A 24,204-nucleotide genomic window follows, 5' to 3' on the forward strand; every position below is an offset into this window, starting at 1 on the left:
AAAGGGATTTAAAAAGATCTCTGATGTTAAGAAATCAGAAGTTTCACAAGAGGAGAACATTTAAAACATCTGTCATCATGGCCAGATCAGGCTGGCCTGGCACGTCCAGTCTCCAACACTCATCAAATGTCATCATGTGGCCTACAGGTAGCTCTCACCACAGCTGATGTCAGGGAAGGGGAAAGGTCTTGGTAGTGAAGCATCTGAATACACTGAGTTAAATAAATTGAAGATGTTCTGTTGAGGCGTTACTGACATTCAGTAGATTTACTGTTGATATGACGTCAAGTAGACTTTCATTAAGCAGAACCTAACCTAGCCTTACCCAAAACCTAACCCTCACAGTGGCCCTGTATCTAACCTTAACCTTAACCCAGAACATTATGCTGATCTTCATTCTAACCCTAACCTCAAACCAAAACCTATTCCTAACCCTCATCCTGGCCCCTTAAACTCAGCCTAATCCAGTGAAGCTTCAGACTGGTGTCAGCAGCAGGTCTATAGCAGCTGGCTGAGGAGGTTCAGATGGTCTGTATTAGACCTGTTAGATGATCAGTGATTTCTCAGGTGAACATCTACAGATCTGAACTCGAACTCTCCAAATAAAGTGAAGAACAGCTGAATTCAGTAGACGTCTTCAGTGACACTCTAACTAAGCGTTCAGGTGCTACTACATCACTGATCTGTTGTCGATCTGTTAGTGAGAGTCTAATGAGTGTCTGATCTCTTTTAAAAAGGATGAGTGTCCCAAAATAATCCCATGGAAACTCGAGATTCATCTGTCCAAAGCACACTCTTTCAGAAGTCCTGGTCTTTGGTGTTCTCTGGAAAACCTGTAGGTTCAGTGGTGGCATTTTAGGATGGTTAGGGACGTCCTCACGCATCATGTCATCTGGTCAATGTAGACTTTTGAGTACTTTTGGAGAATACCTTCCCAAAGAAAGGTGATAGTCTGACAAAGAAGCGTTTACATTTAATCTGTCGCCTTTCCAACAGAGACCAAAGACAGTCAGCTTCTCAGCATTTTATTCACATTTGAATTTTATTTTCATTCATTGCACAAGACTGCTCAAAACACCTGTGATAAAGTCACAACTTAGAGTCATTAACTGCTTTGTCTGAAGTTCACATGTCAGTGTTAAGTGTTTAGTTTCATGACACACTTCATGGAAAATAAATAACGTACAAAAAAGAACATTCAAACAGCTACTAGAAATCAAACAAGTGCGAAGGATGCAGAAGATGAGTCCGAACGGAGCTATACTTGCCAGTAAGACCGATGCTATTGGATTCAGTTTCCACTGAGAACGTATTGTCTTTCATATATCATAATTACACACAGGTGAGAGAAGATTGATGAGAGATTGAATGATGCAGGACTTGCAGCACAGTAAGTGGGTCTGAGAGACCGTAAGCAACTCTGTATGAGCTCATGAACGCAAAGAAACTTGCTGATTTGTTTTGGGGTGTCCAATCCTACACAAGTGGGAGGTGAACACAGACGGACAGAAATCAATACGGGACGACCGACCGATGCATGAGCTAGACTGAGAGCAGCATAGATAAGAACTCAAAACTGCACAGCTTCAGGCGGCACAGAGAGGCCAGTGTCAACGGAATCATCTACGTTAAAACAAACAAACTAAAAAACCTAAACAAACCGGAACAAAAAAGAGCACACTTAAGATTTTTTCGTAAAAGTATCTGGAAAGGAACAGAAAAAAAAAAAATCTCGGTTACTAACACAACATGACATGTTAACTATATATACACTGACATTTATGTGTAAAACAGTGTTACAGAGTGACTGAAGCATGCCGAGTGTAAGGAACCACACCGCACTCCAGCACACAGGCTCCAAAGTCACAAAGTCGGTTAAAACTGACACAAAGAGAGAAAGAGAACAAAGATCTCAGAGGTTTTAAGACCAGGGTCCAGCCTAGTTTACAAAGCCAGAACTACTAGAAGATATGTTAAGTGTCAAGCGGCGAAAGACACAATATTCATTATTTCATTTATTTAATTCTTTATATTCCTATATAAACTGCTGCTGCTGATTCTGCTATAGATACCGAATGCAGCCAGATCGTTTCTCACCTTCTACACGGGCAACTAAAAAGGTCATGTCTTTGAGCTCTGCAATTCCATACTGCAGAATCCGTAACCCAGGCCTCATAGTAACCCGATTCACTGCCAAATCTGAAGAAATGCTATAATAAAAGAAGCTGAGCGTGTTTGTGGACTGTGTGTGGAGTGGGAAGTGTGTGTAAAGTGTAGCGAAAGCAGTATTGTTTGGAAAGAGGACTTTTCTGTGTTTCTCATCACAAAGGTTTCCTGAAGGATGCATGCATGTCCACCAATAGACGTACCCTACTGCTGTTATGACTTTGATGTAATGATGTTCAGCACATCTGCAGGTGCGAAGACCTGGCTGTAAAGTCTTGTACTTGCCTATAACTAAAGCGTGGCTCTGTTACCGAAAATCTCTAGGTCTGAAACGTATTTGTGATTCTGTTAGTGTCTTAAAATGTTAACCAGTTTTTTAAATGGTTACTGTTAAATGTCAAAAGTCAGGTTTACCATGTGGGGTTTCGGTTTTGTTGGAGCTCTTTAGTGATTTCACAGTTCCTACCTACTCGAGACACACGTTAACGTTAGTGGATTATGACAGAAAGACACATCAGGCATCATTCGTAAACTAAAACCACTCACAAACAAATAAGGCTTGGATATGTTTGACCTCGAATGTAGCTCAAACGATGCGTACCACAGTCACGGAAAAGTCTAGAATGAAGGTATCAGCCTTGCTTTGTGAAGGATGAGTTGAGGGGGAATGTGAGCATTGAAAGAGCATTGTGCCTCTGTGCTAAAGTGTACGTACTTGAAAACGAGACTGAGAGAGACAGAGAAATAGAGAGAGAGAGAGAGAGAGAGGGAGATGGAGGGAAGGGAACAAGAAGCAAGACAAAATGAAGGAAAGTTAAGGGCAGCTGACCACCACCTATGACCTGGTGTGGTCACACTTTTGATTTATATCCAAATGATCTGTCTAAATTGAAGCGGTACCCTCACGATCGACCACTGTCTGTTCCCCCTGTTGACCGTCCTCCTCTCTCATCTCCTCCGTCCCTCCGTCTCGTCCCTTCCCTCACTGCTCGTCCTCCCCGAAGACATCGTTCTGTTTGCGCTTCATGTTCTCGAAGTCAAAGTCGCTGCCCGTCATGCGCTTGTAGATGTCCTTGATGTCGTTGCAGGTCGTCTCAAAGTGAGTGGTGGCGTCGTAAGACCGTGAGGCGAATACCTGGAAGACATTGCAAAAACAGTTCACTGTTGCTGTCGTACAGCTAAAATGATTATATGTAGTAGTATTTTTTTTCCCAGCACACAGTGGCATCTAAAAGTCTGGGCAACCCCTGGTTAAAATTTCTGATACTGTGAATGGGTAAATGAGTAGAAGAAGAAAAGGTATGGGTACTTTTTGATGTTGTTTTTTTATTACATATCTGATAATAATACTAATTTAATTAAAAAATAAATAAACACTGGGCTCAATTTTCAAATTCCATGTTAACACTACAGATATCAATTAAAATTACAACATGAAGTTTTTAACTTCTTTTGATAATAACTAGTAACGCTGTTGATAATAACACTGATAATATCAAATATGTAAGTCTTGCTGATCATTTTTTATATTAATATATAATATAATATATATTATTCAGAAACCACTACTAACATAACAACCAAATACTTAAGTATTACAATTTTTTGGGCCAACCTGAATAAATAAAAAAATAAGAGGCCCAAGGTTTTCTTTTCTTAGGTTGTTTCCAGGATGGTTTGAGTTGGAAAACATGAAAATAGAAGAGCTAGGCCTCACCTGGCTGTCTGAACCATCATCTGTTGGCTCATACATGTCACTGATGGCCACAAACCTAGAATACAGACAGAATAGAAATTGTTTTAAAGAATCTGATTTTTTTTAATAAAACACATTACAGTTTTAAAGCTAAACAATTAGGTACTTTTGGTCGATGGGTTCAAGGAGCTCCAGAGCAGGCTCAATTTCAGCTTCAGGTTCTGCAGTTTCCACAGTGGTGCTCACGATGGCAATGTACTTCCCTTGGGCCGCCACGTTATGGGCATAGGAAATCATACACACATAGATATCTGTACACAAACCATAAAAGATTATTATTTCCAATCCACTCACACAAATCCAGCAGTTCAAAACACTCTGAAGAAGAAAGTTCACACTGTGATCTACGCTGAGACTAATCTAAAAAACAAAATGTAAGCATGCCCCCTAGAGGCAATACTGTGCATCTAATAAAGAAACTTGAGAATCCTATGCTTAGATATATACATGGCACAGATGCAGTGACTAAAAGGCATTTGATTGGTGCTGACCTGACTTGCGGTTAACCTGGTTCTGAGGAATGATGATCTGGCAGGAGTTTGCATCGTTAGTGTTTTTAATGGGATGGCTGAGGATGCAGATGACCCGGATCACCTGGCCTGCTTTGCGCACACGGTCCGGAATGTAGCTGGGGTCGCAGATGAGTTGCTTGCACCGAGCAATCTAAAAAGGAAGAAAGATAAAATAGAGGACCTAAATATATATGACGAGCAATACTCAGTGCTTCTCTGCATTATTAACTTTCCATTAAATCTGTTTTACCACTACCAGGATGAATTACTCCCTTTATGGAGCTGATCATAAGTATCGTCAGCAATTGTACAACACTGAACAACTACTTGCATCATAGCAAGTCTCTGGCCACGGATGGCTTTGGCATCACCCGAGGTTAAACTGATCTATGCCACTTAGGAGCCCCCAGTTTAGTCTCATTTTAAAAACAATATTAAAAGAAACCATAGGGATCTAATTATATACTGTCCTGGGGGTGAGTTTGTCATTGTTCTCTGGTTAAAAAAGTCGATAAATCCTCTACAGGAAACTTTAATAGGTTTTTTTAATTTGTTCAGCCCATTTTAGATGCAATTTCCGTATTTTTATTTTCTCAATAAAGATTTTTTATTATATACTTAAATGCAGCATCAACACAAACTTTTTCATACAATTATTTTTGTAATGAATTACCATGTATATTTGACTTATTTAATACAAATATACAGTGTTTTTTTTTAATATAAACTATATATATATTATCGTAAATAGTGACAATAATTGCTGTTTTTATTACTTACTTACGACATATATGTGTATTAAATCATTCATATTATATTATTTATTATTCCTCCACGTCATGTCTACAGAACAAGCTGATCCCTAACAGGGAATTAGTGATTACCCTCTGGTGGGTAGATGCTGAACTGCAGGAAACCCCAATTCCAAGAAGTACAGGTTGGGTCAAGCCAAATTCTGGGAAACTCACCCTAGACTAGTTCCATTTGTTACTTACTTTTTAACGCCAGCTGATCTGCCCTTTTACCCCCTAACATCAGAAGCTCTAGAGTTAATTAAAACAGATTTATTGTTGTATTAAGCATAAGTCCCCCCCACACTTCCTGCATCCAGATGCCTAGTTTTGACTGTATACAGTGGCTTCCACTGAAGATGATACAGAAGAGACCCTCAGTAGAAGCGGACGAGTGTACTAGAGGTCTGTTTTTTAATTTCGATGAACTGTTGCGTAACAGTTCATCGGCATGTATTAAAATCTGAACACTGACTCAGCTCAGCTACAGCTCAGTTTACCTCTCCTTCCGATTTCACTCCAACGACATGGCCATCCTCCATGACTATCTCATCCACTGGTTTGTTCAGCATGTAGGTTCCTCCATAAATTGCACTTAGCCTGTCAAGACAAATACAGAAGAATGTGACAATCATGTTAACATGGCTCAGACCAGTAATACAGATGGGCTGTGGCAACTGGGTCGCAATGCCCGGGTTGTGTTTTGCACACCTGGCGAAGCCCTGAGGCAGTTCCCCCAGGCCGTACAACGGGTACAGGTATGGGCTTTTTCCATAGCGAGCCAGTGACTCGCTGTACAGCTTGATCCGATTGATGGTCTCCAGGCACGGCTGCTCAAGGTAACTGTGGGGAGGCAAAAAAACTTTTTCAAGGTATATTCCAGCTACATTTTTATTACATAGTAATAAGTAGTAAGGCTGTTATTATTAGTAATAATCTACGGATTATCTGATGATTAAAGACTTTTTACAGAATTTAAAAAAATTAAAAATGGGGTAACTTGTATATAAGAATTAAAGCCTTATATAAAAACTTAAAAATGGGAGGGCCTATCAGGCTGCGTTTACTGTATAAGGATTTTTTTTCATAGTTCACAAAGAAGTTTTTTTTAACCAAATAATCATGTACTGGTGACAGGCCTATTATGTCTTTAATAGCTTTAAGGGACTCCTATCCCACACTGTGCTTGTATATTTTATATTTTTTGTCTACATATAATGTTTGCACAGGCATGTATTTTTACATGACCTCTCTTGTTAGAGTTAAACAGGACCAAGATCCTGGGATCCCAGATTCTTGGGAATCTGGACCAGGGCTGTTTTTGTTATTGTGTCCTTAAAGCTGATATATGTACATGAGCTCTGTTCTGACTGGCTGTTCTGTATTGTGCTCCATTCAAGTAACAGTCTGGCTTAAAACACTCCTTGTAACTTCATTCTTGAACTTCATCTTTTATCACACTATCCCAGAGGCATCAGAGGACCAGCTGGAACTGGAGCTTCAGTTGTGAATGTTTCATTTAAACATATGGCACAGAGTGAATAAATGTATTCTTGTTATTAATAAATGTAGAGTTATTAACATATTTACCACTCAATAGGAATAATACTTTTATAGTAAGGGATTATAATTATTATATTATAAAGTATAGACTATAGTAAATGTCATTTAGCAGGGATAACAATTGTGTAGTAAAATGAGTTGTTGTTCATACTCGTCCGTCCTGTAGAGGGCCAGGGCGTGTCCAGTAAAGTCGATAACATCCTGCCCCAAGTCAAACTTCTTGTACACTTCTCCCATTGTTGTCTGTTTGGGATCAACCCCTTCAAAGGTCTTCGGGTCATTCTCGTCAAAGTTGGCCACAAAAACTAAGAACTTCCGGAAACGTCTCTTCTCAAACATTCCCATTAAATCTGGGGGACACAAACAACAACAGATAGTAAGATAGGAGGGCCTTGATACTGTTTGTTGTTCTGGTTTTGCTACACAATCATATATTGAACTGTTGAAGTAAGAAAATATTTGACATTAATGCAAATATTCACAAAACAAGGTAAACTGACAAAAGTATCCTGAATAATATTTCATCCACGGGAAAATTATGTGCTCCCTTTCTTCAGTGAACGAGAACAAATTACACACTTCACAGTGTTTCTTCATACATACTTGAAGCCAGTGCCTCAGTCTCCGTCGAGGGTACTTTATAGATCTTTCCTCCTTTGTACACAAAGCTTCCCTCCACCACTTTGAAGTCTAGATATCTGGTCACCTCAGTATATAACAGCATCTTGACTAACTGCCCTGTAGAAATCAGACAGAATGTGATGTTTAGCATTGGAAAAAAGTAGAACACTGGGGTGAGTTTTCCGAAGCACTGTAGTACTATCATCAGTGATGGCATATCAGATTTAATGGGGGTGTATCTAATAGTATCGAGCAGATAACTGAAGAAAATTTGGGACAGCACACAGAAAAGCTTGGGACAGCACACACTCACACTGTATGATGGTTTGGGCCTACTTGCTCATCTTAAAAATCCTTGCTTCAATAGAAACCTGTTCATTTTAAAGCTTAGCATTATAAAACACTGGAAAAGTAAAGTTTCCTGACACTCAAGATTTGGTATTGTATCAGACGAGGAAAAGTGGTCTCATCTAGCTTCTACAACGTATTTAACAAACCCATCACTTAGCCAACCCTCAAATCTGGTTGCTTTATTACCATTGGCCATGAGAAATTTAGGGATGAGGTCCACGTTCCAGTCTCTTCCTCGACCCATCGACTCTTGAGGCCCATCTGGAAGCTCGAATCGCTTATAAAGCTGGCGGATAAGAAGCACATACGAAGGTCACCATTTACATAAAAGGTCAACTGCATACCAAATGATACCCGTCTGAAACCCTGACAATAACACATGCTTCACCCCTCCCAAAAAAGTTTCATTAACGGAGACAGAATATGGTGTGTGGACCACACACCAGTTCACACAACGCTGAGCGACCTTACCTCCTCTAGAGGGGTGATGGAGGAACTTTCTCCTCCATAATACGGGTTCCTGTCCATGTGCAGAACTTTCTTCCCATTCACTGACATGATCCCAGAGAGAATACATTCCTGAAATAAATAATCACAATAATGTTATTAATTAAAGCACTTTAATTACTGCATTAATTCACTGTAGCGTGTAAGATTATTTTTATTATTTAATTGTGATTTTATTTTAGACAGGCTTGAGATTAGCACTGCTGTGAATGACGTGTATTGTTATTATGAAAACAAATACCAACATTAACAAAATTAACAATAAATCACTGAGCCTCGTAGTATAAGTCAGACATATCCAAGTACATTAAAATTAAAATGATTACGTATGTTATTTAATAAATAAACGATTTTAGAGGCTCTTTTTGTTCATTAACTCATGGCTGTCCGCGTTGCACCCTGGGATGTATCTCCTTACCCCACCCAAGGATCCTTCATCACTGCACACCGCCGCTCAGCGGCCATAACGCACACGCACCTTCAGCTTCCCAGGGCCAATATTTGGTACTTATTAATTAATCTGGCTATATTAAATATTCGTTTTAGCACATTTGTCGTGCAGCTTGTGGCTTTTACCTCCGGGGAGCGTTAGCTAGCTGGCTAGCAAAGCGTAGCTCGCCAAATTGAGCGTCTATAGACCCTGAATGGAGCCCACAGAGTACAGCCTATTGTTTACACCAGCCATTAGCTAACATGGCACTGAGACCGGTTATTTTACACCAGTTCTGCCAACTTTAGCCATAGTGTGGCTTACTGAGAGCCATCCAGGCGTTTGCCTTTTTTGACGCACGACCGTGACACCTGATGCCACTCCTATTGAAGGCACAGGAGAGCCCCGATGTCCATTTATTTAACATGTTATCCATTAAACTCGTGACATTCAGCTGATAATCGCCGAGGAAAGCATTAGTAATGCTGATTAATGGAGCCTGTGTGGACAATGCTGGGTGGTCGCGTAGCTTAAAGCCATGGAGTACCGTTACGGCACCACACCGGAGGCGATGCGTCAGCAAGTCGGCCTCCCAGCATCTATTTACACACTGGGCACCAGCCTCCCTCCAGCAGTCCCCCCTTTTCCTTTCTCATCCAGCCAGGGAAACATGCCCAGATCTGTGCATCTAGGCGTCGCCCTTCAGATACAGCCGTGCTGTGTTTAAGGCATGATATACTCACTGTGAGCCCGGTGCCCAGCACGATCACATCATATTCCTCATCCATGTTGAATTACAGCGAAGCCTGGTGTGTCCCGAAAACCGTGCAAAGGGGAAGCAATCAGATGCCACGCCTTAATTCGAGTTAGCTTCTTGCGAGGCAAACGTATGTCGGTGCAAACGATGCTCAGATGCCGTGAATGTGGCACAGGTCAGGATTTATTACTGGAGTTTTAGTGCGACCGGCGAGGACGTCCAAAGATGGCCCTGGCCATAGCACCGACTCTGGGAGCTCGGACACATTCGCGTCGCGATATAGTGCAGACTCCTCGCCCCTGTTCAGCGGCGTGGTGTCATCGACATGAGTGGTTGAGGCGTGGATGAAAACACGTCCTTCAAGTGGACCGTTTTAATAAGTCAAATATTAATAAGAGACATAAACATTTCTATCACTTTCATTTTCTCAGACCGCGGCTGGGGTAGGGAGCATCAGGCTCAGGGATCCGAGTGAAATGTCTGTATCCCTCCGCCTACAGCATTGTGGTAAAAGCCTCTTAGAGAAAGTGGTCCACTGGTGATGATGATGATGGTGATGGTGATGGTGATGATGGTTGTGGTGGTTTATCTGTAGGGTCTTTATGAACTAAACTATGATGGTGTAGATCTGCAAATGATTGTTATATTTAATTTCCATTTACCTGTATTACGCCATTGCTATTAACTGTAGTAATTAAAAAAGTAATTAGCTTAAATATGTTAATAATTGTAAATGTGTAAATAATTTGTAAATAATAATTGCTAATGATTCCACAAACTCAGCCAGCCAGCCTTTTCCCTTTGAAAATAAATCTGTTTGGATTTTTTTTTTTTTAATTTAGGTGGCAGTAAATACTAGCAATGCTCAAGCAATTTTTAAAAATCTTCTCTATCATGGTGTTATTACAGGATATTATGTCATTTGTCAATTATGAAATGCACACCTCGTTATTACAATATTCATGTTGTAAAGACAGCATATGTCATAATTATGACACAGAATATTACAGAAAGTATATGTTTTACCGTGAAGTATCATACATTATTATGAGATACTATGTCATTAAAACAACATAGACTTAGCTTTCTGTGTTGTTCAGAATACTCGATTATTAATAAATCAATAATTGTAATAGTTTTTAATAGATTCTACTGTGGTTTAAACAAAGCACACAGTAAAACTGGATTAATTCAACCAACTGCACCATTGAGTCATGTTTTAAAAACAACCTAGCCAATATAACAATACTAAATTTCATAAAATCAAGATATTTATGTTTTTTTATATAATATAATCTCAAAATAATAAGATGTTCTTTGTCATAATTACGGTACATTTTAACAGGGTGATTGCCCATGACAATGCAATGTTTATTTTTTTATTTACAACCACATGTAATCAAGTCTTATAACAAGATGTTTATTTCATAATTAAGACATGTCATTATTACAAAGCATTCCCATAACAATGAGATGCTAATTACATGTTGTTTGTAAGACATGACATGTTTGTTTAACAACTCTGATAACGAGATGTTTATTTCATAATTACATGTTATTATGACATAATATCTCATATCAATGAGTTACATGAATCAAATGTTTGTGTGACAAATCTTATAACGAGATGTTTACTTAATAATTACATGTTGTTATGACATTATGTCTCATAACAATGAGAAATAAATCACATTTCGTTTGTGTGACAAATCTCAACAAGATGTTTATTTCATGATTACGACATGTCAACATTACGACGTGCCATCTCATAACAATGAGATGTTAATTACGACATTGCTTGTATGACAAACAAGATGCTTATTTCATGAATACAACGTCTTTATTACGATGTGACATAACAATGAAATGTTAATGGCATGTCATTTGTATAACAAATCTCATACCGAGATGTATATTTCATTATTATGACATTTCTTTATTATGACGTGATATTTAATTACATGTCATTATTATATCTCATATCATTGAGATATTAATTAAATGTTGTTTGTGTGACAAATCTCATAACGAGATGTTTATTTAATAATTATGACATGTAATTATTATGTTGTGATATAACTATAATATGTTAAATACAAGATGTTTTATTACAAATCTCATAAAAACAAGATGTTAATTATGATAAATGTTGCTTGTATGACAAATCTAAACAAGATGTTTATTTCATAATGACGTCTTTATTCTGTTGTGATCTCATAACAATGAGACGTTAATTATGATGTCATTTGTATGACAAATCTCATAGCGCAATTACGTCATTGTTACGACGTGATGTATCAATGAGATGTTAATTACGACATATCTCGCTTGTATGACAAATCTCTAAACGAGATGTTTATTTCACAATTACGACGTGTTAATTTTAAATATTGCATGACAAGATGTTTTATATCTTTATTGTAATTTTTATAACAGGATATAAGATTTAAAAATTACGATATAAAATTCAACATTTCGTAATCTTTTTTATTTATTTATTTGGGCGACATGTGCCTCCGTGATAAAACACACAGCGGAACTAAGTATTTTTGTGATTTAAAAAGCTGCATTTCTTTATATGATCTCTCAAAATCACGCATTTCTAATAACATGTGCTGCATTGGAAGCCGGAGATGTAAACCATATGTCGGCTGGCCGAGCGTCGTTCATGCCGATCCTTATGATATGAAGCTCTGCTGCCGCTGGGCGCAGGCCGACGCAACGTAGAGGACGTCCATGAACGGAACGCGTCATCAGTCGCTCACATGACAGTCGGCAAGTTTCACGTGATACAGAAGATGACGGAAGAAGTCGGTTGTCGGTCTGTTAGTGCCTTAAAGATGGCCTTAATTTCGCTTTTATTTACTCTTATTTCGTTAAGTACATGCAGGGCCCAAGTGCCACTAATCATGTGGACCAGCGACGGGTAGGTGATGCTGTTAGCTCCTCAGCTTCCTCCTCTTTTCTGGAGCTAAAGCCGGGCTGCTGTTGGCCGAGCTGGCGCTGGGCTCACACTTACCGGGGCTAGTCAGTTCTCCTGCATACATCTCCAGCGCCAGCTCCATCTCTTCTACTATCACTTCACTAACTGAAGTTAACATCAGCACCTCTGTCGGTAGTTTACCAGTAAATCTGGACCTGCTACAGGTCTCCAGGTCCAGCTGCTTACTGTACTGAAGTCACGGGCTATAACTATAGCTAGCACTAGCTAAGCTGTTGTCTTAAGTGCGAAATATATGTGCATGTTCTACACTCGATATTTTTAATATCTGACGTGCTAAAACTGTTTGATTTCCCTTAGAAAAACCCAGGGAAAGCTAGATAAATTGCCAGTTGTTATAGTTCTGCAAAATGGTTAAACCAGTGCTTGTGAGGAAGGCCGCCCACCCTTCACCCACCTTGTTTGATGCAGGCCAGTCAGGCTGGTGTTGACAGGTGCAAACACTCCTTATGAGTTGTAGGAGAGTAAGGTCTTGTCTTTGTTCAGTAAACCTGGATTAGACATTCCTGAATGATGGATTAACTATGGATTAGGATTATGACCTTTATTAGTACATAATTACTATGGATGTGCAAACTGGTGGCCCTAAAACAGTGGTGATGTTGGTATAGTAAAGCCTTTACATTTACATTTGTGGCATTTAGCCGACGCTCTTATCCAGAGCGACTTACAAGGTTACTCGTATTGCAGAGGTTTGGCCAACGTAGCGTTAGGAGTCTTGCCCAAGGACTCTTATTGGTGTAGCGCAGCATAGTCACCCAGACCGGGAATCGAACCCCAGTCTCCCACATGCTGTGGTTGCTCACTGACCGATAGTGGTGTTATCTGTTGTGCCACACCACCCACCTTTAATAGAAATCCAGTTAGTGTTTCTGTTGCTGCAGATGTCTGGTCAGTCCGGATGAGGGATGGGTGATTTTCAGAAATTTTTATCATATATAGTGAGGCACCAGTAATGGCAGATTTCAAAAACTGAAATCTAAATACTATCCTATTCGTGGTACAGAGATCTTTGTTTATAATTTGTGGCTCCACATTCTGTTAATACCAGATTTTTTATCTACAGTCTACTAGATCTACCAGATTTTCAAGTATCTCCCGATACAGAGTACCAATACTGATACCAATTCTGACTTAAATACTCGATAGAGGTCTTTAAATTCTGAATCCTTTGTAGTGTTCCACTTTTTATAGGTTGCACATAAATATAAGATATAATAAACTTAAAATAACAGCATTTACTGGTTGAGGAACTGCACATCTGAAAGATTTCAGAGCTACGAAAACATTTAAATGGCCATAATGCAGAAACACGTGCAGGTAGGGGAGCATAATCATAATGCTAAGCTTCATCAAACAGCTTTTTAATTAGTGTTCAAAATTCACATTTCAGATCAGAGAAAGTAATTACAGTTTAAAAATAAAAAGTGCTTAAACAAGTTGCTTAAACTCAACGTTTGGTTTTAGAAACCAAAAAAACACCACATAAAAAACAAAAATGCTGTAAATGTAAACGTTCCATTTAATGTATGGTAATTAATTAATTACCATACTTTAATTAATGTAATACCATTTAATTCATAGTAATACCTATTTTATGACAGGCTTTTACTGGGTGTTTAAATGGTTGGTTTCTAAAAAAAAAAAAAAAAAAAAAAATCGTACGTATCGTACTGGTACTTACACACAGTATGAATATATATATATATATATTCATACTGTGTGTAAGTACCAGTACGATATTGATATCAGTGCAACACCACAAACGTGCAGTGATATCAGAGAGATATAATATCGGCAGGTGATTGCTTAAAAATAAAATCTTGCCATTGGACAGATGATTTGACAGATATTTTAAACAGATATCTGATGATGTGTTTAATGTTTTTAGCCTCTACAGAAATAGATGATGCGTAGTTTGTACTGCTAATTTAAACATTGAGGTGATAGCACCGGCATCTGCATGGGATATTTAGTCTGGGTGAGGAACATGGATGTGTGTGGGTTTGTCTTTATCTTTCTCTGGATGAATGAACACAGGGCCACATGTCCTCCAGTAAAAGGAATCCAAGCAGCTCTTTCCATAATATATCTTGTGATGCCTGATTGCCTGTTTAGAGAACTAGCGGGTAATTTTAGCCAGCTGACTTCACGGTTTGTCAACTGCTATTTGTTTGGTCTTCATATCACAAATTTATTGTTAACTTATAATACCTTGGTCCCAAAATAAAAATTACAGTGAATAATGCAACATAACAATAACAATTATAATTATATTAACAATAATAATTATAATGTACATGTAATGTTATGATGAATAAAATGTAATGTGAATTAATAAATAATTTAGAAATGTGTAATTAATTTTGAAAAAAAAACCTTAGACCTTATTAAGCTAATTTGAGTTCCTTAAAGTAAAAAAATACTACCCTCCATTTTGGTTTCTTCTCAATGCCAATAAAATGTTTAGTAAAACTTGGAACAATTCACAAAAATAAAGAAAATTAGTCTTGGATCTGTATTTTTTACTAAAAACATTCTATTTCTATAATAATTGTAATTCTATTATAAAAATATCTTCTTACAGTAGTCCTAAACTTGCCTTGAATTACTAGATTTTTTTGTATAATATAATGATAAAAAGTGGAGGTTGTTCTTAAAGTTCTTCTACATAAGGAAAATAATGACATTCCATTTTGTCACATCAGGAGTTTTTGTCCACCTTCACTTCTAATGTCCATTTTGCACTGATTTACTTGAATAATAGAAAATGAATATTAAATATGGTTTTATCATTTATTATAAGCTGTAAAATGTAACATAATAGGCTATGTCACAAATAGCTACACAAGAAAACAACAAAACAGTGTCTTAATAAATTTTTTGAGTCGCATTTAATTAAGAAAAATCTTCTTCTTAAGTTGTTATCCTAAGATTCTTCATCATTTTTTTCTCAGGAAATTTTAGCGACTCCGTCCCCTGACTTTTAAGGTCTAGCCCAACACTAACCAAGCCCTAGCTTGGCCGAGACCATTAAAGTTACAAGCAGTGACTCATTGTTGAAGCTGAAGTTGTGCTTCTGTACAGTCTCAGTGTTTGCTAAGTGCTTATGTTTATCCTAGGTACTCTTTGCCGGCCCTGGCTGAACCAGCAGCTGGAGAGATTGTCTCCGGTGGGAAGTTGGTGTCCTATCTGAAATCTGCCTTGACAACCTCACCGCACACCATGGTGCTCTTTCTTCAGGACGAGGTGAGGACGGCCTCTGATTCATCAGCGTGGACATTGTAAACCCTGTCTTGGTCCTGTCGTCTCAGTGGAGTGTGACTCTGAGCTGTACGGACTCGCACTTCCTCTTACAGTTTCCAGAAGGCACCCCAGAATTGCCATATACTCACGGGAAGGTTTAGCTGTGGATGAACTGTAATCAGTAGTACTTTATAGAGATGGAGCGAAACATCATACTAGCTCTACTTTACAGAATTTTCTGAATACTTACTTTGATTCTGTTTGTCCTCCTTTTTGCTTGGATTTAATTGAATAATGAAAAATAAAATGGTTTATTATAAATAAAAATATATGTAATATGTAAAATATATAATAAAGTACTGCATCATGGCTGCCACACATGAACTAAACATATCCATCATAAACTAATAACTAATAACATCTTTAATAAACTGAAAATAGAACAATCATGATCATGGAAGGCACATTTTGCATGGATGTAATTGAATAATGGAAAGTTAACATGGTTTATTATAATTTATTATAAGCTGTAAAATATCTAATAATAAACTATTGTACTGTGACTGCCATGCTGACCTGTGGCTAATGTATTAGCTTAAAATGTTAGTTGGTTGCTTCATATATTACTTTATGATTGAAATACTGAAGCATGGCTATATCTATAATAATGAACTGAATATATCTATCATAAAAGAATAAATAATAATACCTATAATAAACTGAAAATAGAAAAGTGATGTTAATGTAAGGCAGATTTTCAGCTGATCGTTGTTTTTGCTGTGACACCACTGTATAAATTTGTGGATCATTGCATCCATCAATACGTTGTTAAATGTGATTGGCTAGAACTATAATAAATAATTTAAATAAATAAATGAATAAATACATTAAATAAAGTGGTGGCTGGTGAATGGCTCCTGGTGGTCCTTAATTTTAACATTGGGCCCCGACAGGTTTTCTGCAGTCCTTGTTTTGAATTGCTTCTACATTGGACATTAAATTCTACAATAAAACATTTTATTGTGATTCACAATATGCTTTTTTAAACACATCAAGGGTATTGGTGATCAGGTTTCATTACAGGCAGTGTAATTAGACTTTTTTTAATGAAGAGCAGCAGATGTTGAATTAAAATCACTGTATTCAGTGTGGGAGAGGATCTGAATAGTAGTACTGATGTATTTAATCTGTGATCACATGTATCATGATAAATATCATGTATCCTGAATGTCTGTAAATATCGTGATATAGTATTTTTACCATATCGCCCAGCCCTAGTGAAAACACTAAAACACACCAGGGATATTGGGAAACACTGGCTGGGTGTTGTTACAGTTATAACACATCTTAATGAAGTTGTGAAATAACTGAAGTTTGAGAGAAAGGCCTTTATCTGAACCCCTCCTCCATCCTGCAGTATCCAACTTCTCATTTCTTCTTTCTCTTCTCTGTGACGTTTTCACAGCTCACAACCTCTAAGACAGGTTGAATGCATGGTGTGCACATATTCTGCTTTCAAACCGTGTGTGTGTGAGTGAGAAAGTGAAAGCAACAGTCTCATGCAGGCATTTGCAAGAACACAGGTTCACTAACTTTTGCTAACTTGACCCTCTCTTATGTTCTTCTGCGCAGTTAAGCATTGATGACTTCACTGTATATGGGGGTGTGTTCGGGAACAAGCAAGACAGCATCTTTGTAAACTTGGAGGTAAGTCTGAAATGGAATTAACAGCAAACACTTTGTCTGTTTTTAATCCAGAGAAACGTAGCCTATGCTTCAGCATATTTTATTAGCAAAAGCCTTCAGTTACTGTTTAGATATAGAAAATCTTTAAATAAATAAATAAATAAATAATTGTTTAGTTATCTCATCTCCAAGCACAACACACTGCAAGCTATAAAAAAAAAGCAAAGATGCAAAAAAGTAATCACAGAAATTCTCAGTGACTGATTTCAGTTCATTTGCGCCATCACTGGTATACACTACTAATATGTTCTAGCTGTGTATTGGACACATTCTGAACTGCAGTCATAAATATACTAGGAATAGTATTTAATTATGATATTAAAGGTTCATATTATGGGGTTTATGGATGGTATTGATAACAGGTTTTTTTGGGCAGTTGATATATAACCTATAAAGATGCCCATACCCAGCATGTGTAATATATGTATGTAATGACATGTCTTTGCAATTGCAGTAGCCTAGCTGTTTAGCTAGACTAGAGCATGATATTAAAATGTACTAACATTTGTATGTATTTGGATTCCAGGCAGCATTGGACGCATCTACACCCTTGGTAGTGCCATCGCTGGCCTGGTCTGCTGCCGGTTCAGTGCAGGAACTCTTTCAGGAGGAACTTGGGGTTCCAGCGCGCCGTGTTGATTTGGCAGGACTCACCCAGCTTCAGCTGAGCTCATCACAGCCTTCTCTTCTGGTTTTCAGCCTTCCCTACACATCTGGGTAAAGATGGTTTTTTTAAGGGATGTAATCGTTAATGTTCTTTGTAATGAGGTGAACTTTGCAAAGGGTTGGGGTGGGGGGCGTTGGATCAAAATGGGTAGTAGAAGACCTTGTTTGCACCTGTCTTCACTCAAAATTCACAATTCCTGTAGTGCAAAGTTGACACTCATAGAGATCATCTAGTTCTGCACTTTTTAAATGTAAAACTGCTAATTCCCTATCATCTGTTATCTGGTGTGGTATATACAATACGTCCAAATGTTTGTGGACACTCCTTTCATTGAATGCATTACTTTAAGTTTCATTGCTGACTCAGATGTGCAAATGCAGACATGCAGCTTGTCTACTCCCTGTAGAGAATTATTGCCATTACAATATGACACTCTGAAGCAGATAAACATGAACTTGCTGGCAGCGTGGCCTGGAAGGATACAAGCCCCCCTCTCCCCCCACCCCCCCTGTGTTCTCTGGAATGATGGATGGTGAGCCATCCAAAACTTTTGGGATGAGCTGGAGAGTTGGGGATGAGGTGGGGTGGTGATCATTCAAAATCCTTTTTTGTTGCTGAATGCAATCAAATCCTCACAGCAGTGCTCCAAAATCTAGAAGAAAGCCATTTTCCCTGGACTAAGCAGGATGATCTCTCTCTTTTTAATACCTTGACTTTAGAAGAAACTACGAATGAACAGGAGTCCCAATAATTTTGTATATATTGTGTATTACATTATATGACATGCTTTGTAACTGTTGTTGGGGTCCAGTTATTTAATATAAGCATATTGTGATATTGCATTAATTAATTTGACTTGAATGACTGAGGAAAGCTAATAAACCTCTTGCATTATTTGGCAGCACTCAGTCAAAGGAGCTCCTTAGGAAAAGTGGTGAGTTCTGTTTCTCCTGTCCCTTTCTTAAACCAATCTAGACAGTCTGACTATGAATAATCTTTGCATAATATCACTTAATTTTGCACTGTTTGCTTTCTTTTCCAATGTCTGTCTTCATAGATGAGACCATTGGGGATGTCCTGGCTTTACTGAAGACTCGGGGTCTGCCTTACACTGCTGTTTACACAGGCCTGAGACCTTCCCATGTAAGCGCCACACTGTATCCTAACTTTACAGAACTTGATTATTTTCATTTGTACAAGTTTACAAACCACAATTGGGTTCCAACCTTATCAACACTTTATAACAGTCCGTCAGTACCCAACATTACACATCCAGGTTTTTCCTTCTGTTTCCCATTCTCCATAGGTCACCGAGAACACCCACATGACTGAAGGATTTGCAGGACGCTCGCTCCTGCAGATGTCAGCAGAAGCAACCGTCAAACCACCCATTCTTTTTAACAGCACCACCAGCGGGCCGTGTATTCTGTTCTGGGCTAATGTTCTGAACGTCAGCTATGAGCAAGGATCCCCGTTTGACCTAGCCCCTCTTACTTTCAATAACACAATCTCCCTGGATGGTTCAGTTTGCAATGAAACAGAGTCCAGGTCAGTTGGTCCATATTGTTTAAGCTGTAATTTTCCCTAGTTGTTGTTTGGTCAATTATTGGACACATTTGAAGCAATAAAATTGCTCGGAATGTTCCGATCAGGTCATTTTGCCCCCAATCTTAGTCTTTTAATGCTGAACATTAGCTGATACCGACCCGATCTTTGTGTTTGCATAAATAACCCAGTCACACAGTTTTGATAAAATGACCTGCTAATCCGTTCAGTAAAATCCCTTTATTTTTAGAAGCAGTTTTTATGTTAAGACATTCTGGACTGATTGATTTAGTTTAGTAGAGGCTTTTCTTAATGGTAAGAGTGTTTCAGTTATGGTTTTATAAAAGTTCAGATATTTTGGTTTGTTTTCTTGTTCCACTGTAAAATAGCTCCACACTGCAGACTCTGCATTCTCTTGTTTACCTTCTGGGGGACCAATAGTCTAAACAGGGTTGCTAGAAACGTAAAACCGTGATTCTGAGCCAGGGCTCTTTACTGGAGTCACTGCAAAACTGCTACATGCAAGCCAATATATCGACGGTGTACTGCAAGAACCTTGAACCTCCAAAATGCTTTACCAGAAAAGAAAAAAGACCTTAATTTTTGGCGGACATCAATGTAAAAAGATTTCATTTCAAGTCATTTTGGTGCATTCATTCTTTAAATAATGTCAAAACGTAGGAAAACAACTGGGATTTTGAAAGCAACAATAGGTTAATCCATGTTACAAGCTTTAAAGGTTTGTTGTTCCAGAACAGTCAGGGAAAAAAAACTATTAGCCTGAACATTTTTATTAAAAACCGCTTTGCGGTTGCAAAAATGAACTATATTAGAAGTAAATTATTCTTTTCTATTTATTGTTTAGGGGCGCTTTGCCACTGGACAGTGGTTCATTAGTTTCTTATGGGAGGTATATTTTGTAGAGGATTTAATATCTTGCATTAAAAGCATATCAAACAGTCAAATCTTTTAAGTACATTTTGTGGATAAAAGTATTGGGCCACCTACACATCGCAGCTATGACATCTCATTCTAAATCCATAAGCATTAATATGAACCTAGTCCCCCCTTTGCAGCTCTAACAGCAGATTTGGATCTCTGCAGTTACTCAGAGTCAGCAGAGCATTGGAGATTTTTATGCGCAATGCACCTCCGCATTCTAAGACCCCGCTCTGTAACTTTACATGGTGGCTGAGTTGCTGTTGTGGTTCCTAAAAAGCGTTTTTAATAGCTGATGGCATCCTATTACAGTACCATGCTCAAATTCAGACAGCCAGGCAGACTGCATGGCTAGGTGCTTGATTTTGTACACCTGCGACAATGGGACTGAATGAAACACCTGAATTCAGTGATTAAGAAGCGTGTCCCAATACTTTTGTCCATATTGTATATATTGCTTCAGTTTTTTATACTCCATGATGTATTTGTGGGCAGAATTGACTTAAATAACCTTTTGTTTCCCCCTCCAGACTTGTCCTGAATTATAAAAACGTGACAGGTTTCCAGTCCTTTCAACTTGTGTAAGTATTCAACACACTTGTACAGTAGCACATTCTGCACTATTGCACCAGCATACTTGTCTTCATAACCCTGCACACCCTATTCTCTCCGAGTTGACCATGTATTATTTGCCAACCTTCAGCTTTGTGATGCGCAAGACCTTCTTCCCCGTGTCTGCTCGTGACTGGATGGTAATGGAGCATGTTGTGCTAAACTATGATGGGCAGACTGCCCTTTTTAACGCCAGCCGTGACATTTACACTCCTGCTGAGTATTCCTTCCACTGCCAGAGGGTGAGCAACACCCAGAGCCCGCTCCTGGTGGCTAACTCCACTACAGACAATGCTACCAAGTGGACGATCCTTTTCACTGACTTCCAGGTATGATCACATTCTCATCAGCAGATTCTACTGAAGGTAGACTGAAGGAAGTTGGGGATGGCTTAGTGTGTTTTTATCCAGTTTTTTTTATCCAGTTCCAGATTCAAAGGAACTGGATTATAGTCTTTTGTATATGAACTGGGCAGTGAATCGGAATTGAATGGAAATGGACATTCTGAACCTCTAACTAACTTGGCTCATATTGTTTAAATCACCCCTCCGGTTCATATGTACATACTGTCCCTTTAAATCCTGAGTTTTATTCCCAATTAACCCCTGAAACAGCATATGGCCCGCCAACATGCCTCCAGTGTTCTTACAAACTTCTATTACTAAAGAATAGCCCCACCTGGCTCCTAATCTGCCTCCTCGGGGCCCCAGTGTAAGTATGTCTTATCAGGTTTACATCAGCAAATCCCTGACCAATCGCAGGGCTAACATGGCTCTGACCTCTTTTCAAGTCTGAGCAACCTGAAAAGCAAATGGTCCCTGTGCCATGTGCCCCATCGTGCTTGGCATCCGACGCCCATCACCTGCCCGCTTCACCATAGAATTTAGCACCTGGGTGTCGGGACTGACGAGAGGTAGCACTGCAGGCGGGGAGATCCGCTGCCATCTGTCCATCCATACCCAGTCCTACCCGCATAGCACATAGCCAGCCAGCAAAGTGGAGAAGTGGAGAGGTGACAGGCGCTGAATGGGGGGTTGCTGATGGGGCACGCTGGTCAGTCGCTCCCCCAGTCACGGCTCGAGCTTGTATTAATATATAGATCCCTGTAACCTCTCAGAACCTCTTTAATTGTAATCAAGATAAAATGTTTAATTAATCAAGGATATCGATTTAAGTGGGAAAGACCTTTCAAAACTGTAAAGAACATTCACTTGATGTACTTTAAAGTCTCTATTACCAACACAGTTCTTTATAGAGCAGGAAGTGGTTCTTTTAACCATTAGAAGCACCTATATTGTTAAGAGTATACAGGATTTTATGCAGGACACGGCTGCGACACAATTAGATGATTGGAATAAATTAGGTACTCTGAGGGGTCTGAATTGAAATGTCCAGTAGAGTTCTAAAAGGATGGTTTTCTCTTTGACATGTAACTGAGTGAAAGTACAAGCTTGCCTTTTGAAGAATACTTTTAAGTACTGATCTTTTAAAATAATATCATAATTAAGTACACTTACTCAATTATGTTCAATATAGTGACCTAAACGCTAGCTGTTTGTAGTATAGTGAATATTGAGTGCATTTTTTGATGTTAACCTCATGGATTTTTAACGATTGTGGAACTTTATTTATCAATCAGATCCAGAGCTTCAACGTGACTGGGGACTTCTCATACGCCAGCGACTGCGCAAGCTTTTTCACGCCAGGTATCTGGATGGGGCTGGTGACCACTCTGCTCATGGTCTTCATCCTCACATATGGCCTGCACATGATCATGCAGCTGCGCACCATGGACCGCTTTGATGACCCCAAAGGACCTGCGATTTCAGTGCCTCTAAACGAGTAACAGAAGCCAAAGAAGGGGCTTTCATCATCAGGTTTATGTTTCTTCCTGTTTTTATTTTATTTTATTTTATTCCACACCCTCCTTCGCTGATCTTTCCACTGTCCTGTTCTGACCTACAGCTCAGTTTCTCTGCTTTTAACTATGCTATGATTATTATTTTAACAGTGGGAAGTTCTCATGTCTTTTTTTTTTTCTGTCCCAGGTTGTCTGTTTTGTTTTGTTTTGTTTTTTTACATTTCTTATACAGTGCTAAAACTGCTGTGTATGTAGTACAACTGTGATGTCTGCCAAAATAGCCACGCCAAATGTCCTACTCAAGTGCCCTTTTACAGTTCTAAAGCCTTTTTCTTTGATGACTACTGAAGTGTCCTCCAATACTGTGTCCTTTAAGTCTAGAAAGTGCCATTCATCTCGGAGTGCCTCTAATTATATTGTCATTATTGACCCTAAGCTGTGCTGTAATGCCTCAAATTCAGCTTTATCCTATATTGTGTTTCTATTGTGCTGGTTTCTCTACCACAGGTCTTTAGCTGAAGATGTAGTAGACCAGGAATTTCTAATACTGTCACTTATTCACATGTTTCTTTTTTCTTCTTCTCCAGAAATCGACTTGGTATGTTGTGTGCTCTCATTTGCTTTCTGTGGATGTTTAAGTTTCAGAATTGTGGGTAATTTAAGACATATATGTATATTTGTGCCATTTTAAGTGCTCTTGTTAAGCATGCTGACCGACATGGACAGATTATTCCAGTCATATGAAACGAAGTGTTTAGTAGGCTTGACACCTGCCTGCATGACTGTCATGTGTATGACTGAGTATGAAATAAAACTATTTATACATGTTATGCCTGTATGACATGAGATCGAAGGGAAATCCAGCCAATTTTTCGACATTTCTGCATAAATCAAGATTCGAGCGTTAAACCATTTCAGTCACTGGCAGTTGGTTTCTTTTCTCACCATTGTTTGTGTATTATTACTGTTGCAGTTGCACATTTTTGGTCATTTATTTATACAGTACTTCTCTGTCTGAAGGGTGCATTACAAGTCATTTATTTTTATAACAAGTTCCCTCGGGTGAACACACCATTGTTCCACGTTTCCCATCATGTGACAGTTCATGCAAACTTCTCCAAAAAAGGAACAGC

General features: G+C 38.7%; 2 protein-coding genes across 2 annotated transcripts; one reads left to right on the forward strand and one right to left on the reverse strand.

Moving 5' to 3' along the window:
* Positions 1-1,023: 1,023 nt before the first annotated feature.
* On the reverse strand, positions 1,024-9,933 carry gdi1 (GDP dissociation inhibitor 1). The gene is made up of 11 exons (XM_072697020.1): positions 9,441-9,933; positions 8,232-8,339; positions 7,947-8,046; positions 7,392-7,526; positions 6,940-7,138; positions 5,937-6,068; positions 5,726-5,825; positions 4,414-4,585; positions 4,029-4,173; positions 3,884-3,938; positions 1,024-3,301 (listed from the first exon to the last, which is right to left on the reverse strand). Exons 1-11 carry the CDS (start codon positions 9,483-9,485, stop codon positions 3,149-3,151), a joined length of 1,344 nt encoding a protein of 447 aa, XP_072553121.1. The 5' UTR covers positions 9,486-9,933; the 3' UTR covers positions 1,024-3,148.
* Positions 9,934-12,239: 2,306 nt separating this feature from the next.
* atp6ap1b (ATPase H+ transporting accessory protein 1b) lies at positions 12,240-23,901 on the forward strand. Its single transcript, XM_072696091.1, has 10 exons — positions 12,240-12,380; positions 15,578-15,704; positions 17,334-17,408; positions 17,974-18,164; positions 19,017-19,048; positions 19,172-19,257; positions 19,421-19,662; positions 21,129-21,179; positions 21,302-21,539; positions 22,850-23,901. Exons 1-10 carry the CDS (start codon positions 12,253-12,255, stop codon positions 23,054-23,056), a joined length of 1,377 nt encoding a protein of 458 aa, XP_072552192.1. The 5' UTR covers positions 12,240-12,252; the 3' UTR covers positions 23,057-23,901.
* Positions 23,902-24,204: the final 303 nt, after the last annotated feature.

Source organism: Salminus brasiliensis, chromosome 14 (assembly GCF_030463535.1).
Source record: "Salminus brasiliensis chromosome 14, fSalBra1.hap2, whole genome shotgun sequence".
In the NCBI taxonomy this organism is placed as follows: domain Eukaryota; kingdom Metazoa; phylum Chordata; class Actinopteri; order Characiformes; family Bryconidae; genus Salminus; species Salminus brasiliensis.

Excerpts from the sequence above, each read along its gene's own strand:
- gdi1 (XM_072697020.1), bottom strand. The coding sequence starts at position 9,485 with ATGGATGAGGAATATGATGTGATCGTGCTGGGCACCGGGCTCACA. Across the intron at positions 8,047-8,231 it reads CCATCACCCCTCTAGAGGAG|CTTTATAAGCGATTCGAGCT; the intron begins GTAAGGTCGCTC and ends CTTATCCGCCAG. Across the intron at positions 3,302-3,883 it reads ATGATGGTTCAGACAGCCAG|GTATTCGCCTCACGGTCTTA; the intron begins GTGAGGCCTAGC and ends AATGTCTTCCAG.
- atp6ap1b (XM_072696091.1), top strand. The coding sequence starts at position 12,253 with ATGACGGAAGAAGTCGGTTGTCGGTCTGTTAGTGCCTTAAAGATGGCC. Across the intron at positions 15,705-17,333 it reads TGCTCTTTCTTCAGGACGAG|TTAAGCATTGATGACTTCAC; the intron begins GTGAGGACGGCC and ends TCTTCTGCGCAG. Across the intron at positions 21,540-22,849 it reads TCCTTTTCACTGACTTCCAG|ATCCAGAGCTTCAACGTGAC; the intron begins GTATGATCACAT and ends TTTATCAATCAG.